We start from the raw sequence: 11,856 nt of genomic DNA, 5'->3' as shown, positions 1-11,856 counted from the left end.
AGTCCTTCCAGGGCACTGGGAAGTTTTCTCTGCATCATTTGACTCCTGGCATATCCTTCATGCCATCTGTGTGAAATCACACCTTATTTTGGGTTGCAGCTATTTATATTTGTTGAAGGGAGAGGAATGTGGAAAAAGAACAGGTTCTTTCTGGGCTCCAGATTTCCCCTAATGGATCCTGACACTTTCCTGACCCACAGGGGCTGCAGGCAGCCAGCTCTGCCTGTTGGACTGCCCAGACTGGAGCCCTGCTGCTGTCAGACACCCCTGGCCCGTGCTGCTGCTCACTCACACCCTGCTGGCACTGCAAGAACAAAATCACCCCAGCTTTGCTTTCCTCCCTCCTCAGAGCAGCCTCAGCACTGGGCACAACTCGGCAAAACCCACGCAGCTCTGAAGCTTCCACTTCAAATTAAAATTAATTCATTACAATTTTGAGTTGTAGCTATTTGTATTTGTTGGAGGGAGAGGAATGTGGAAAAGGAACAGGTTGTTTTTGGGCTCCTGATTCAGAGGAGCTCCAGATTTCTCCTAATGGATCCTGACACTTTCCTGCCAGCTCTGCCTGTTGGACTGCCCAGACTGGAGCCCTGCTGCTGCTCACTCACACCCTGCTGGCACTGCAAGAACAAAATCACCCCAGCTTTGCTTTCCTCCCTCTCTCAGAGCAGCCTCAGCACTGGGCACAACTCGGCAAAACCCACTCAGCTCTAAAGCTTCCACTTCAAATTAAAATTAATTCATTGAAATTTGAACAAAATCACCCCAGCTTTGCTTTCCTCCCTCCTCAGAGCAGCCTCAGCACAGGGCACAACTCGACAAAACCCAGGCAGCTCTGAAGCTTCCACTTCAAATTAAAATTAATTCACTAAAAGCTGGGGAAACCTGGGTTTGGGACAGCAAACAGCTCAGGCAGCTGCTAGGGTGCATTAACCAAACCCACTTCATTAATTAATTAATACCATGTTTAAACTCACAGCTCCTGAAGCCCTGGCACCAATCCTGCCCTCAATCCCTGGTTGTGACAATGCTCCAGCAGCTCTGCTGCATCCCCATCCCTCACCAGGGACATCACAAAGGGCTGGGGCTGGCTGGGGTTCTCAGCTTTGTGGATCTGCTCTGCAGCACATGTTCCCTTCTGGAACAGCACTTGGCTGGGCTCAGCACTGCCTGTGGAAGCCTCTGGGTCATCTGCTCTCCTTCCATCTTCCCCTGGCTTTAATTAGCTGATGTTTCCACTTCCCTGTTCTGTGGAGCAGGGAACATGTGTGGTAACAAATCCTTTTGCTAAAAATACCAATTAAAAAAAAAAAAATCATTGGAGCGTGGAAATGTGAATGAATCCAGCAGCTGTGTCAGCCCTGGAAATTTCCTGCAGGGTGTTTGTAGATTTGCAGTGAGCAGCACCTTGTCAAGCAGGTACAAGTCCATGCTGTGTGTGGGGAATGGCCAAAGCATTGTTAATCAGCAGGGAAAGCTCCAATTTTAACAACAGAGCCCAAAGTCAGGGTAAGAAGGAGGCCCTGCTGTTCTCTGCCTGCCCCTGGGGGTCCGTGTCACCTGCACAGGGTGGGGACATCTGGGCCCCTTTTTGGAGGAGGCAGCAGGGGTGGCACAAGGGACTCAGGAGATGTTGCTGGAGAAATGCCCCAGCAGAGGTTCTGAGACAGTGTCAGTGTGAGGATGAGCCTGATGGGCTTCTTGGGCATCTTCAGCTTTCACCTGCAGAGGTTCTGAGAGGTGTCAGTGTGAGGACAAGCCTGATGGGCATCTTGAGGGGCTTCAGCTTTCACCTGCAGAGGGTATGAGAAAGTGAGGATGAGCCTGATGGGCATCTCGGGGGGCTTCAGCAGAGGTTCTGAGAAGGTTTCAGTGTGAGGATGAGCCTGATGGGCATCTTGGGCATTTCAGCTTTCATGAGCAGAGGTTCTGAGGAGGTGTCACTATGAGGACAAGCCTGATGGGCATCTCGGGGGGCTTCAGCTTTCACCAGCAGAGGTTCTGAGAAGGTGAGGATGAGCCTGATGGGCATCTTGGGGGCCTTCAGCTTTCACCAGAGCTCCAGGGGCTGCCTGTGGAAGGAGTCCCCAGCACGGGGAAGGAGCTTGCAGAGGGTTTTGGTGCCCACAGGGCACGGTGCCAACTGGGGCAAAAGCAGCTGCAGGTCGGGACAGGCAGCCGGAGCCGGGGAGCTGCGCAGACCTGGGCACGTCAATAAATCCGTGCCGAATCTTCCCTCCCCAAAACACTTTCTGCCTGTCTTTACAACCTCCTTCCTTTGCAAGCAGCAAACTTTTGGCCTCTGGGAAGCTGTGGCGAAATGCAAGTAGCGACCTGTCCCGGGCCAGGCTGTTTGCAGAGCTGAGCCCGGCATCCCGGAGAGCAGAACCCGGTAATTAGCGAGGGCAAGGCTGGGCTCAGGGCTCCGCTGTCAGCCAGCAGCTATGCGGCAGAACAGGATGACGGATTAAGGAGTCTCCTATCGGCCAAAGCCGTGCCCAGGACAGCAGGGGACAGCAGGGAAGTGAAGGAGCTGGGTGGCACCGGCAGAGCTGCCCCAGCTCACACCCAGCACGGACGGGGTTTGGGGGTTCAGCCACGCTGCGATCCAGGCTGGAACAGCAGGAAAAGCGCCTGGCAGGGCTGCAGGATGAATTGCACTCGGGCTGGGTGCAGGTGAGGGGCCAGGGATCGCCTGTCAGGACGTACCTGCCGAGCACTCCACCTTATCTGCGGCGGAGCGGAGTTAATGTGTAACCCGGCGGTGTTTGGTTAGCCCAGAAAAGCAAAGAAGTCCTGGGATAGGCACGGCCGGGACAAGGAATTGGGCAGCACGGAACGACGGACAGCCTGGTAAAACTACAAAACGGATTAATAATCATTTCTGTCCCTGCTTGTCCTTTGCTCTCTGTGCTTCTCCTGCTGGATGGGCTGGGGGGCTCTGGGTACCTGCAGGGCTCTGCTTTTGCAAGGGTGAAATGTGGTGGGGGATTCACCAGCAAAGCTGGACGAGGTGGTTTGGAGGTGGTGGTGGTGGGAGGAAAGCTGAGGAAACATCTCAGGCTGTCTTGAGCACAGGTTTCCAGCTGCTGGGGTGCTTCATTTACCTGTTGAGATAGGAGGAAATTCAGATCTGCCCTTGACCCCTTTGCCCTTGAGCTGGGACCGAGCTGGGATCCATCCCCTGGGCTGCCCGGAGCTGGGACTGAGCTGGGATCCATCCAGAGCTGGGACCGAGCTGGGATCCATCCAGAGCTGGGACTGAGCTGGGATCCATCCCCTGGGCTGCCCGGAGCTGGGACTGAACTGGGATCCATCCCCTGGGCTGCCCAGAGCTGGGACAGTGCCTGCAAGGCAGGGTTTGCTTTGGGTTGTGTTTGGGGCTGGCCAGCACAAAGCCTTTCCCAGGCAGGAGGGGTCTGGTTGCTGTACCCCATTCAGCAAAAGTGAGATGTTCTAACCCCGGGATGAAGAGCTTGGAGTGGTGCTGGCTGAAAGAAAGTAGCCTCTTCTCTAAAGCAATTAGCATTAATTGCTACCCGGCACCTCTTTGATGGCTCTGTGGGCTTTTAAAGGACAGTTATGGCAACGGCCACAAGAGCTGAGGGACCTGGCCTATGGATTTTGATAAAAAATAGCTTCTTCCAGATATGTTTTTACTTGGGGAAGAGGGCTACACCACTGGAACCCAGCTATAAACCAGTTTCTTGAGTACTGTGTCTTTTAAATCAAACAGTCACGTTTTTAGTTTGTGGTTGTTACTGTTGTGGCAAAGAAGGAACTAAAGTCCTTCTGAATCATTAAAACCGAGGGTTTCAACATTGATTTTTTCCCCTTTCCCATGCTGGATGAGTGTGCTGGAGCTGTAATCATATCAAGAACTAATGGGTAGGAAAAGGAACTTCTTGTTTCGGTGCAGATCCTCTGCAGTGCCCGGCGAGCTCGGGCTGGACTTTGGCTCCCATGAGCTGGGGCTCAGTGGGTGCCAAAGCCTTGGCAGCTGCTTGAGATCCCTGCAAATTCTGGTTTTGAATGAGAGAAAATGATTTCTTTAGTGGATTGGTGGTGGAGGGGATCCTCATGGAGAAAATGCCTCCCTGCTGGCCCCAAGCAGCTGCACGCTCAAGTTCCAGCGAGGCTTTCACTTCCCCAGGAGGGTTTTACTGACTGAAATTTGGGAGGGAGGCAGCCAGGAGCAGCACAACAACCATGGCCAAGCCTCCTGCTACTCAGGAGTCGATGTAAATCTAGAATAGTTTTGATATAAATCTAAATTTCACATTATGGATGCTCCAGTGCACAGTAAAACCCTGCAGAGGCCTGAAGTCCCCCAAGCTCAGCTCTGCTTCCTCACAGCTCAAATCCCTGGCTATGAAGAGATCTGAATTCAAAGAATCCAGGGAATTGCTGTTCCAAAGCCACCACTTACTTCAACATCACTTAAGCAGTAAATAATGCAAAGCTGAGACTGAAATATTAAACTCCTCCTGCGTGGAAGGATTAGACCTGTCAGGGCGTGGGTGTCGAAATCTGATTTTTGCGGCGTATTCCAATTACAAAGGAATTCTTTCAGGGTCTAACACTCTGAACAAGCAGCCAGTTCTGCTCACTTTATCTCTGGATCTAATTCCCTGATCCTGCTACAAGGAAAAAAAAAAAAAAAAGCAGCAGAGTGTTCCTGCCTGCAGGTTACAGCACAAAGGGCTCCTCTGTCTCCCGAGGAGCAAATCCTCTCGCGTGGGTCCGTGTGTCCTGCAGGGGCTGTTGGTGTTTGTTTTGCTGCTCCCTCTCGCCCCCACAGCCCAGCTCCCTCCCCAGGAACAGGGTGGTGCACGTGGAGGAAACTCATTGGTGGTGCCAGGAAATTTTGGAAGCTCAGTGCTCGGCATCCATCAGTAATGGCACCTTCTGTGGTGCCATTGATGGTGCCAGGAAATTTTGGGAGCTCGGTGTTTTGCATCCATCAGTAATGGCACCTTCTGTGGGTGCTCAGCAGAGCTGTGGGCAGGGATAACTGTGCCCTCTGCCCCCTGGCTGGGGGGAAACCCAAATCCCTCCACGAGAAGTGGGTGGTGCATGTGGAGGGGACTCATTAGTAGTGCCAGGAATTTTTGGAAGCTCGGTGCTTTGCATCCCTCAGTAATGGCACCTTCTGTGGGTGCTCAGCAGCGCCCTGGGCACCCTGTCCCAATGTGAGAAACCCAAATCCAGGCTATTTGTCACCCTGCTGCCACACTGGGGTCCCACTGGTGATGGGAGGTCTGGGCTGCATCTGCTGCGAGCAAAGGGGACATTGGGGTGCCGCTTGAACCCCCCCAGCCTGCCCTGCTCCCCACAGGCTGTGCCAGCCCTGAGCCCAAACACACCCAGGCGTGCCCCAAAGGCCCAGGGACACCTCCCTGGGGCCACCTCCCTGGGGACACCTCCCCAGGGCCCCCAAGGAAGGGTGGCAGAGGCAGCTCCTTGCCAGGAGGAAGCTCCTGACAGAGCAAGGATGTGAGTAACCAGCAGCATTTTGGGCCAGCACGTTCACAAGTTCAAGCTGCAGGGCTGGCACAGGGTGTGGCAGAGGAAAGAGGTCCCATGAGCTGGGGCTGGGGCTGTGCTGGGATTTCTGAGCCAGGCTCACAGCTTTTCTTGTGCCTTATCCACCCCTGTGTGGTGAGCAGAGAGCCACCAACACCAGCTGGCTGTGCAGAGATTTCCCTATTCCCAATTATTTTGAGGAAAACTTCAAGGATGATTTTTAAAAGCCCAGCTGTGCCTTCTCCTGGAGACAGCAGCTGAAGGTGGAGCACAATTCCTCCATCCAGCAGCTGAAGGTGGAGCACAATTCCTCCATCCAGCAGCTTCAGAGCCTGCCTGTCTCCCTCCCAGCGTGCTTGAGTCACCCCTGGGGGAACCTCACAACTCAATGCTTCTCCTTTTTCCTGCTCCAGCCAGGATATTCCCGCTGTGCCAGCCTCCAGGGCAGCCCAGGCTATGCCTAGGAAGGAGCTGGGGATGGCTGGCTGCAACTCTGGCAGCTGTGACAGCATGGTCAGCACGGCCTCCAACCACTCCCAGCGGGTGAGTAACCCTGGGGTGCTCAGCCCAGCTCGCCCCTCTGAGCTGGAGAAGGATTTTGGGCAGATCTCAGCCCAAATCTGCTCTCTGTCAGTGCTTTGGAGGCAGCTGGAGGCCCTGAGACAGCAGCAGGACCTGGTGGATTCCTGAATCCCTGCCCCAGAGCACTCCCAGCCTTTCCATCCTGCCACGTGTGTGGGGAGCTCTTAGTGCTGCAGGGGCTGCTGTGGGGCAGGACAGAGCCCTGGAGAGGGGATCCCATCCTTGGAGAGGGGATTCTGTCCCTGGAGAGGGGACTCCTAGAGAGGGGATCCTGTCCCTGGAGAGGGGAGACCTGGAGAGAGGATCCTGTCCCTGGAGAGGGGATCTTGTCCTTGAAGTGGGAATCCTGTCCTTGGAGAGGGGATCCTGTTCCTGGAGAGGGGATCCTGTTCCTGGAGAGGGGATCCTGTCCCTGGAAAGGGGATCCTGTCCCTGGAGAAGGAATCCCTGGAGAGGAGAACCCTGGAGAGGGAATCCTGTTTCTGGAGAGGGGAGCCCTGGAGGGAGAATCCCATCCCTGGAGAGAGGATCCATCCCCTGGAGAGGGGATCCTGTCCCTGGAGCAGGGATCTGTGGAGAGGGGATCCTTGGAGAGGGGATCCTGTTTCTGGAGAGGGGATCCTTAGAGAGAGGAGCCCTGGAGAGGGGATCCTGTGCCTGGAGAAGGGATCCTTAGAGAGGGTGTTCTGTCCCTGGAGAGGGGATCCTTAGAGAGGGTGTTCTGTCCCTGGAGAGGGGATCCTGACCCTGGAGAGGCTCCTGTGCTGCCAGGGGTGCAGGGACCAGACCAGTTGTGTAACTGGGTCACGCTGGCTCCAAGCAGTGACAACACCTGCAGGAGACAGCGAGCTGAGCTCCTCCTGCTGAGCTCCTCCTGCCTGGCACCGGATGAATTCCCCAGTTAAGGCAGGGATGAGTTGGGACCATGGGTGTAGATGTGTAATTTTTCACTATCTGTCCATTAAAGCTTGTTTGTCTCCCAACACTGATCCCAAGATTGATGGGCTAATTACATCCTGCCTGACTTGGAGCATAATTGATATGTGTGAGAGCAGCTCAGTCCTGGCAGCTTTTCCATTTGATGTATTGCAAACCAGAACCAAACCCTCTGAGTTTAATGGGGATGGAAGAACTGGTTGTGATACTGCCTGGTAAAAGATTTGGATAAGGTGTCCCTGCAAAACAACTCCACCTGGGATAATAATTCCTGCCCTGTGCTTGTTGATCTGATGCACATTCCATCCTGTCCTGTGCCTCATTTTGTTCATGACAGGTTGCAGGAATCACCCTGATATCTGATACTGCAATAACATCTCCTGGTGCTCAAAATACAACAAAAATTAAACAATTCTGGCTCAGGAATGAATGGGAGAACAAGGAGAGTTCATCACCTGCACAGAGCCCTTCAGTGTTGGTGGTGTTCTCTGTTCAGGTTCAGCATTGCTGAGCACTACAGGTGTCTGTACCCACAGATTTGTTACCCATCTGCTCACATTCCAGTTTAAAGAACTGAAAGTGAGAGGCCAAGTTCCCAAGTTCAGAATAATCCACCTTCTGACCCACAGAGGAGGGTAATATAAAAAAGGCTTTAGGAATATATATATTTCTTATTTTTAGAGGAGGCTATCTAGTTTTCTGGATCTGTAAATACTCATTATTGAACAGCCACTGGACAAGCAGCTGTCACAGGTTCTCTAAACTACCTGGACATTAAATATAAATATAGAAAATATTAAAATAACATATAATATATTAAAATGCATACAGTTTTAATAGATATTAAAAGTTATAGATATAAAGTTATATATGTGTGTAGTATAACATAAACCTCTCATATATATAGTATAAAGTACCATTCTTATATAAATTTATATACACATATATATTATAAATATATATATAAATATATTTATATATAATATATATATTACATATATATTTATATGTATATATATTATATATATTTAGTATAAATTAAACCTCTTTCTTATATATAATAAATATATACAAATATATTATGCTTATATATTTATATATACTATATATACACTACATATATCTTTCTTATATATATAGTATAAAGTAAACCTCTCTTTCTTATATATATTTCTATATATTCATACACATACATATACTATAAATCTATACATTTATATTTTTATATATTTAATATGTATATACAATAAATATATACATATAAAAAGACAAAATATTTGTATTTCTATATACTGTAGATGCACACTACATATATATTTATATGTATTTTATATGTATATGTAGTATAAGGTAAACATCTCTTTCTTATATATATTTATACACACTTATATACATATATATTTATATATTTTATATGTATATATAATAAATATATACATATATATTTTTATTTCTATATACTATATATACACACTATATATATATATAGTGTGTATAAAGTAAACCTCTTTATCTTACCTGCTCTGCTTTATCTTTTTTTTTTCCAGAGTGACAACAGCTATGACTATTTATCTGTGGAAGAGAAGGAGTGTTTGATGTTCCTGGAGGAAACCATTGGCTCTCTGGATGCAGAGGGGGACAGTGGGGTGTCCACAGATGACACCGACTACGGGGAGCCCTCCAAGCCCAGGAAAGGCCCTGTGCCCCGGGGTGAGCTGGAAACCCTTCTGCAGATAAGATTTTAATATAAAATATTAAAATCTATTTATTTCCTTCCCCAAAATAGTTTCCTACAGGCCTTATTCTCAAGCACAGATAGGTACAATACACGTCCTGTCTAGGCATGAATATTTTACAGAATTTTCTGATACCTCAACTCAATGGCTTTGAAATTCTACAATATATAAATACCTTGCAGGGATCCTGCTCAGTGTCAGTAATCACAGTAATTAACGAGGCTCTGTCAGGCCCAAAGGATCCAATTTCCCCAGCAGTGATGGATCAGAGTGTGGGGGTACCAGCTCTGGGTTTCTCTGGGTCGGGATTGAAGGCACTTGGGATGATAGTTCATGTTCAGACTCAGGTGTTCATTATTTCTTATCAGTAAAACAGTCTCACTACTGAGAGTGGGGCAGCTTTTCAATAGAAGGCACAAAATGGCCAACAATCTCTTCCTACAAGGTCTTTTAAAACTAAACCATCCAATTAAGAACACCTAGATTATTTTCCTTTTTAACCCAATAACTGATCCCACAGAGCCCCCAATGGGGACTTTTCTGCCCCATTACAAAATGCCACCCAAACCCATGGAGAAGGAGGAAGAAGAAGCATGAAGAAGAAACCCAGGACCACACCCTGTGCCCTCCATCTTGCTTCCATCCACAACATATTAAAAATCCCAAAACCTCAATTTCTCACCTGAATGATACACCTACACTACTCTGTATAATCTATTTCACACTTTTGGGTATTCCAGTCTATCCTGAAGTCCAGGAAACTTTCTCCATGGATGAGGGTCAAAGTCAGAGCTCCTCTGGGGGTCAGGGCACCCCAGCACAGACAGAGAAATATTCCCTGTGTGCCCTGGGTTTCCACATCAGAGGAGCTGGGGGATTCCTGGGTGCCTGTGCTGGCCCAGAAGGGGTGAGGGCTGTTCTCTGTCCAGAGCATGACTCCAACTCCCTCTCTTCCCAGATTTGGGGAACAGGACTCCCCCTGCAAGCAGAGCTCAGACACGTGGGGCTGAACAGAGGAGTGGTAAAATCATCTCTGCCCCATCCAGCTCAGCCCCAGCAGCTGCTCCAGGCCCGGGTTGTTCCAGCCTCCCCAGGAACATCCCTGCAGCAAATGGAGCTTCTGGCAGCAAAGGAGGTGTCCCCACAGTGCCAGCAGGAAAACCTGCCCAGGAGGTGCCCAAGGAGGGCAGGCTGGACCTGGGAAGCCACACCAAGTCCGTGATTATCCAACCTCCAGACCCCTTCCAGGATGACCTGGAGTGGTCACGCAGCCAGCGCTCAGATGCCAGGGGGGAGGCACCCAAGGAGACCAAGACTTGGACTTCGTGGGGCCATCAGGAGAAATCCACGCTGGAGGAGGCCCCTCAGGACCCTGATGCCAAACGTGGGCCTCCAACCGCCCCCAAACCGCGGAAATTGCCCCCAAACATCATCCTGAAAACCAGCAGGACCAGCCCCGTGCCGGAGCACAACCAGAAGGTAAAAGCAGCACCTCCACCCTCAGCCACCTCCCAGGCCAGCCCTGCCAGCGACAGCACTGCTGAGAAGGGGAATTCAGGCCACCTCGACCCCAAGGAGAAGGAGAAAGCCCGAAGGGAGGCCCTGGAGAAGCTGGGACTGTCCCAGGACAGGCGGGAGCCCAGCGCCCACCTCCATCCCCACCCCAGGGAGACACCACAGCCTGGGGAGGGCTCCGTGCCGGGGATCCGGCAGATCCCCTTCAAATCCAACACCCTGGAGCGCTCTGGGGTGGGGCTGGGCAGCTCCATGGGCAGCCCCAAGGAGCAGAACGGGCGCAGCAGCAGCAGCTCCCTGGGCAAGATGTCCTTCATCGAGCGCCTGGCGCCCAGCTTCCTCCGCAGCCGCCCCCGGCCCGCCTCCCTCGCGGCAGGGAAGGACTTTGGGGGGCTCAAGGAGCAGGAGGAGAAGGACAAGAGCAGCAAGAGGAGATCCCACCCTCTGCCCAGCTTCCCCAGGCCGCCACGCTCTGCTGTCAGCGTGAAGATCTCGCCCAAAGGCGCGGCCGATGAGAACCGGCGCGAGGCGCTCAAGAAGCTGGGGCTGCTGAAGGAGTAGCTCGTGGGGGCTGGTGGAAAAGGGGATTTTCACCCCAAATCCAGCGGCCTGCACTGCCTTGGGGCACGAGCATCTGCTGCCAGAGGTGCTGGGAGCTTCACATCAAGTAAAGGAAGGCGGCGTGTACAGGATATTTTGTATATAGCAGGTGTACATGGGATTTTTATACCAGGCAGCTCTCAGCGTGGATGGGGTGTGTTCTCCTGCAAGGGCTTTAGTGCATTTGGGGATCCATCAAAACAGGGAAGCCACGGAATTCAGGGTTTGGCTTGTTTTCAAAAGGGTTGCCTGTGGATAAAGCGCCTCTGGGAAGAACTGCTGGACTTTGCTGCTCCTTTAGAACTTTTTGGGGTTTTTAAAATTAATTTTATCACAGCCTCTGAGAGCTGAGCACTCACCTGCCATGTGAAAGTGCCTTGCAAAATCATCACTGCCTGCTGGGTGGGCTGCCCAGACATGCCACTGCCCAGACATGCCACTGCCTCCCTGGCACACTCTGCTCTCCCACCCAGCCCTGACCACCTGCATCCAGCACCTGGAAGAGGCTTGAACTGCAGGAAAACAACAGCTGAGGAGGCCAGAGGCTGTGCTGGTGCCAGATCCAGAAGTGCTGCCCAAAATAGGGCAGATGCAAAGCTGGGACAGCTCCAGCTCCTCCCTTCTGAGCTGTCCTGGCACCTCTGATGCTGCCAACACCTTGCTGCTCACCCTGGGGAACAGAGGTGGCTGATGTCCCTAAATAAACCTGTGTGTGATCAGAAAGTGCCATGTGGTACAGATTTATGTCACAGTCAGGTAATAAATAATAAATGCCCCTAAATATTTTAAAAACAAAAACAAAAGGGGTTTAAAACAAAGAGTTCTGAGAGAAAGGATGAGCCAGGTCAGGTCTGTCCCACCTAGAAAATGGAATTATTTGATCAGCACAGGCAAAGTCTTCCGTGGGATGGTGAAAGGTGGCCCTTGCCTGTGAGGAGCAAGGAGAGCTTTGAGGTCCCTT

The 11,856-nt window shown here is 51.1% G+C and overlaps 1 protein-coding gene across 1 annotated transcript; it reads left to right on the top strand.

The window, feature by feature from the left end:
• The first annotated feature begins 2,725 nt into the window (after positions 1-2,725).
• Positions 2,726-11,582, top strand: C24H1orf116 (chromosome 24 C1orf116 homolog). Its single transcript, XM_066565449.1, has 4 exons — positions 2,726-2,853; positions 5,940-6,069; positions 8,592-8,754; positions 9,739-11,582. Exons 2-4 carry the CDS (start codon positions 5,983-5,985, stop codon positions 10,854-10,856), a joined length of 1,368 nt encoding a protein of 455 aa, XP_066421546.1. The 5' UTR covers positions 2,726-2,853; positions 5,940-5,982; the 3' UTR covers positions 10,857-11,582.
• The last annotated feature ends 274 nt before the right edge of the window (positions 11,583-11,856 follow it).

Source organism: Molothrus aeneus, chromosome 24 (genome assembly GCF_037042795.1).
Source record: "Molothrus aeneus isolate 106 chromosome 24, BPBGC_Maene_1.0, whole genome shotgun sequence".
Lineage (NCBI taxonomy): Eukaryota > Metazoa > Chordata > Aves > Passeriformes > Icteridae > Molothrus > Molothrus aeneus.
Note: the sequence above shows the minus strand (reverse complement) of the source record. Positions and strands in the feature narration are given on the sequence as shown.

Coding starts and splice junctions, on each gene's coding strand:
- C24H1orf116 (XM_066565449.1), top strand. CDS start 5,983: ATGCCTAGGAAGGAGCTGGGGATGGCTGGCTGCAACTCTGGCAGCTGT. Junction 6,070..8,591: donor CCTCCAACCACTCCCAGCGG/GTGAGTAACCCT, acceptor TTTTTTTTCCAG/AGTGACAACAGCTATGACTA. Junction 8,755..9,738: donor GAAAGGCCCTGTGCCCCGGG/GTGAGCTGGAAA, acceptor CTCTCTTCCCAG/ATTTGGGGAACAGGACTCCC.